The following is a 4,986-nucleotide window of genomic DNA, read 5'->3' on the forward strand; positions in this document are numbered from 1 at the left end:
CCGCCCCCTCCCATTGGCTCCCGTTGCCTCGAGGCGACGCGTCCGAGGGGCGAAAGGGGGCGTGTCCACGCAGGCCCCTCCCCCTCCCCCTGAGCTCTGAGGGGGAAGGCCTCCCGCGGACCCCCCTCCGGCCGGGCCCGGCCTCCGGGACGCCCTCCCCGAAGCCGCGCGACCGGCGGAGTTGCCCTACCTCGCCTCCCGTGGTCGTTCGGCGGCGGCCTCGGCAGGGCCATGGTCTCCGGGCGCCGACGAGCATCCCGACCGGGCCACCGCGGCGCTGCTAGTTCCCGCCCCTTCCCTCTGGCCCCGCCCACTGCCTCTCGCGCCGCCCAGACGCGTCACGGCCGCTGCCCGGGGACGGGACGCAGTGCGCATGCGTCGCGCCACCCTTGGTAATAGAGAACAGAGCGTAGACGCGAGTAGTCCGCACTTCGGGTTGGAAAGGGAAGGCGGCTGGTTGCTCTCTATGGGCATTGAGGGGAGCTGCGCTAACTATCATGGGGCATCTGTTTATATCCATAGGATATTTTATATCCATAGCCACAAGGTATAGTTAGGAACTCTCCGTCTGGGGCAGGTGATGCTCTGTATTCTTGGTGCTTGGCGGGGGGGGGGGCGCACCGAAGCACTTGTTCGGTTGCCAGGGGGGGGGGGGGGGCAACAGTGGGAGGGCTCCTAGTGTCCTGGCCCCACTGCTGGACCTCCTGATGGCCCCTGGTCTTTTTGGCCACTGTGTGTCAGAGTGTTGGACTGGATGGGCCTTTGGCCTGATCCAACATTGGCTTCTCTTATGTTCTTATGTCTGGGGCCAGGGATGCTCTGTCTTCTTGGTGCTTGGGGGCGGGGCAACAGTGGGAGGACAACAGTGGGAGGGCTCCTAGTGTCCTGGCCCCACTGCCGGACCTCCTGATGGCCCCTGGCGTTTCTGGCCACTGAGTGACACAGAGTGTTGGACTGGATGGGCCTTTGGCCTGATCCAACACTGGCTATTCTTATGTTCTTATGTCTGGGGCAAGGGATGTTCTGTATTCTTGGTGTCTTGGAGGAGCAAGAGTAGGAGGGCTTCTGGTGTCCTGGCCCCACTGCTGGACCTCCTGATGGCACCTGGTATTTTCGGCCCCTGTGTGACACAGAGTGTTGGACTCGATGGGCCATTTGGCCTGATCCCACATTGGCTTCTCTTATGTTCTTATAAGAGGGAACTGGATAAGCATCTGGAGCAGAGGTCCATCAGTGGCTCTTAACCACAAGGTATAGATAGGAACTCTCGGTCTGGGGCAAGGGATGCTCTGTCTTCTTGATGCTTGCGGGGGGCGCAACAGTGAGAGGGCTTCTGGTGTCCTGGCCCCACTGCTGGACAATGTTCCCTCTAAGCTGTGGAGTCTTGTGAGCAGAAATTCTACTTTGTGAGCTACTGGCATTAAAGTTGTGAGCGAGTGATTTGGCTGTTGCATAAATTAGTTTGCTCTGGAGCCATCCTTCCTGAGCTAAGACAAAAATGTGTGAGCTGGAGGCTAAAAAACTGTGAGCTAGCTCACACTAACTCAGCTTAGAGGGAACACTGCTGCTGGACCTCCTGAGGGCACCTGGTCTTTTTGGCCACTGTGTGACACAGAAGAGTGTTGGACTGGGTGGGGCCATTGGCCTCATCCAACATTGGCTTCTCTGATGTTCTTATGTTCCTATTTCATGCTGGTGAGGAAGGTGTTAAAAAAGCACCAGGTGGAAATCTTCATCCACTGACATAAGACAGGGAGGAAGAAGCAGCCAGCCTCCAGGTAGGAGCTGGGGATCCCCTGGAATGACAGTTCATCTCCAGACTACAGAGAGGACAGTTTCCCCTGGAGGAAATGGTTGCTTTGGAGGCCCTCCAGAAGTCCTCACCCCCACCTCCTGGCTTGTTCTCAGAACTGCTGCTTAGGCTGTCGGAAGTGATTAACTTGCAGTGGCTGAGAGCTGTCATCTAAAGTGGGTTACACCTTGCAATTTAGAGATCTCTCCTGGTAACAGCTTTCCTTTGGCTAAATGGTTAATAAGCTAAGGGTGGTTGCAAGCGTCAGAACAAATTCAGAGTCCAGGGGCAACTTTAAGACCAACAAAGTTTTATTCAGGGTATGAGCTTTTGTGCACATGCACACTTGTTCAAATGCATTGGAATGGAAGGTAAGGTTCAAACTTATAGACGGGGGCTGAATAGCAAATTAACATGTCACATGATGAAGATGTGCGAAGACAAAACTAAATTACAAGCCGTCTTCACATTCATTTAGATGGAAGAGCACCTACAGAGTCAGGTGACGTATATCCAGGGGTCATTTCCTGCTGGACTGGAGCTCCGGCAGTAAAGAGCCCAGGGGGTGGGCACATACAACAAGCACCACCCCCTGCTCCCAACAACCCTAGGCCCTAAGGAGCAAGAAGTCTTTTTCTTTCCTCCTTTCTTTGTCTCCCTTTCCTTCCTTATTTCCTCTCCCTCCCATTCCTGGACAGGCTTGGGGGGCAGAATCCTATACATGGTGGCAGCGGTGGGGCCCGGCGTGATGTGGTACGTGGGGTCGCGAAGAGTCGGACTCGACTGTGCGACTGAACAACAACATCTCTTCCAGTAGTTAGGCTGCGCTGTGACATAAAGGGAAGCAGTACTTGAGCCACAGTCTTCATCCCCCAAGAGGCCCGTAGCCGGGATTTTGTGGCCTGTGGGGCAGTTTTTCCCCCCTGGTGCAGCTGAAGTTCTCAGTGGAATTGGCTGTCTTCTGCTTCTGCTGCTTCTTCAATTCTGCTGCTGCTGCGCCATCATAGGTTTGCGGCTTACAGATACACACCTGCACAGCATACTCAAGACTGCAACAGCACAGACATTTTGAGGCAATAATTCAGAGCAAGAGGTGTCCGTTATCAGACATGGTTAAATAAACAAAAATATTGCAAGAGTGCTAATGTGTTAAGCATGTTTTTATTTTAAGTTTTAAAAAGCGCCCCTTTGTGTTGATGACCTTGATAAAGTTTATATCTCCGCTACCTGGCATTACATTTTATGACACACACAGCCCGGGCCAACAAGGTCTCATTTATGTCAGAGTCCTATATCTTCTACCCGAAGGCAGCAGTTCAAACAGGGAGTGTTCAGGGTATGACAAATCCTGCAAAATGAGTTTGACACCCCTGCTCTAAATTCCCACCTTTGGTTATTTTAAAACGAGTAAGGTGGTAAAATCTGTGATGGTCTTCTTCTGTCCTTGTTACTCTGCTAAGCGGTGTATAATTTGTAAATGTGAGCTTGCAACTGGCGCATTCTCCCTTGAACGACTTCACTGGTCCCGCTTTGAAAATATCCAGGACTTTACATTCCAGGTCCAACCTGGAGGCTGGCTTCCCTAGGGGGAAGTCCCTGCAGGCTTAGTGAGAAAGCCAGTTTGCTGTATGGTTAGGAGTCTGGGAAAAGCAGGTTTGATTCCCCACTTCTCCTCGACCTGCACCTGCTGACAGTGTTCCCTCTAAGCTGAGTTAGTGTGAGCTTGCTCACAGTTTTTAAGCCTCCAGCTCACACATTATTGTCTTAGCTCAGGAAGGATGGCTCCAGAGCAAACTAATTTCTGCAGTAACCAAATCGCTCGCTCACAACTTGAATGCCAGTGGCTCACAAAGTAGAATTTTTGCTCACCGGACTCCACAGCTTAGAGGAAGCATTACTCCAGAGCAAACTAATTTCTGCAGCAGCCAAATTGCTTGCTCACAGCTATAATGCCAGTGGCTCACAAAGTAGAATTTTTGCTCACCAGACTCCACAGCTTAGCGGGAGCATTGCTCCAGAGCAAACTAATTTATGCCGTAGCCAAATCGCTTGCTCATAACTTGAATGCCAGTGGCTCACAAAGTAGAATTTTTGCTCACCAGACCCCACATATGCTAATGAGTTCCTGCTGTTGGGTATGGCCTATTATGCTAATGAGTTCCTGCTGGGCTTTTTCTACAAAAAAAGCCCTGGGAAAGTCAAATAATAAGAAAGTAGACACTGCAAGGAACTTCTGTAAATTAACGTGTCCTGTTTGTAATGATCATTCTATAAAGTGCATAATGTGCTATTATTGCATCCTTATCCGGTACGTGTATTCAGTTCATTCGATTTGACAATTTAACAACTACCAGACAGTTTTGGTATTCCCAGTAGTCATGTATGGCTGCGAGAGTTGGACTATAAGGAAGGCCGAGCGCCGAAGAATAGATTCTCTTGAACTATGGTGCTGGAGAAGACTCTTGAGAGTCCCTTGGACTGCAAGAAGATCAAATCAGTCAATCCTAAAAGAAATCAACTCTGACTGTTCCCTGGAAGGCCAGATAATGAAACTGAAGCTCAAATACTTTGGCCACCCAATGAGAAGGGAGCCCTCACTGGAGAAGAAGACCCTGATGCTGGGAAAGATTGAAGGTCAAAGAAGACGGGGATGGCAAAGGATGAGATGGTTAGACAGTGTCATAGATGCAACGACCATGACATTGAGCCAACTTCAGAGGACGGCGGAAGACAGGACAGCCTGGCGTGATCTTGTCCATGGGGTCGCGAAGAGTATGACTCGACTGTGTGAACAAAAAGCCAGTTTTGCATCAATATATTAAAAAGCCAAGCCCCGACGGGAGTTTCTGGAATTGCAAACCCGCTTCTACTTGAATGAAGTCTTCCAAAGGGGGAGGGGGAAGTTTTCAATCGTATTCTGTTGATGCAGGTATACTAGACAGTATTTTTTCTACAGACTATGACTGCCCCTTGGAGGGATTGTGCTTGTGAACTTTTTAGGATATAGTGTTTCTTTCAAGACTTATCATTCTGTGGTTTGTGAGACTTTAGAAGAAGAAGAAGAGATTGGATTTATACCCCGGCCTTCACTACCCTAAGGAGTCTCAGAGTGGCTTACAAACTCCTTTCCCTTCCCCTCCCCACAACAGGCACCCTGTGAGGTCAGTGGGGCTGTAAGAGGTCTTTCGAGGACT

General features: G+C 50.8%; 1 protein-coding gene across 1 annotated transcript in view; it reads right to left on the bottom strand.

Annotated features, from left to right (window-relative positions):
- Positions 1-272, bottom strand: part of TBC1D20 (TBC1 domain family member 20) — a 39,465-nt gene extending 39,193 nt beyond the window's left edge. The window contains exon 1 of the mRNA XM_015408801.1: positions 191-272. Within this exon, the coding sequence (XP_015264287.1) occupies positions 191-233 (43 nt within the window). The 5' untranslated portion in view covers positions 234-272. The remainder of the gene's footprint in view (positions 1-190) is intronic.
- Between the last annotated feature and the right edge of the window lie 4,714 nt (positions 273-4,986).

The sequence above is a fragment of the Gekko japonicus genome, unplaced genomic scaffold (genome assembly GCF_001447785.1).
Source record: "Gekko japonicus isolate JY-2015 unplaced genomic scaffold, Gekko_japonicus_V1.1 scaffold3456, whole genome shotgun sequence".
NCBI classification, from domain to species: domain Eukaryota; kingdom Metazoa; phylum Chordata; class Lepidosauria; order Squamata; family Gekkonidae; genus Gekko; species Gekko japonicus.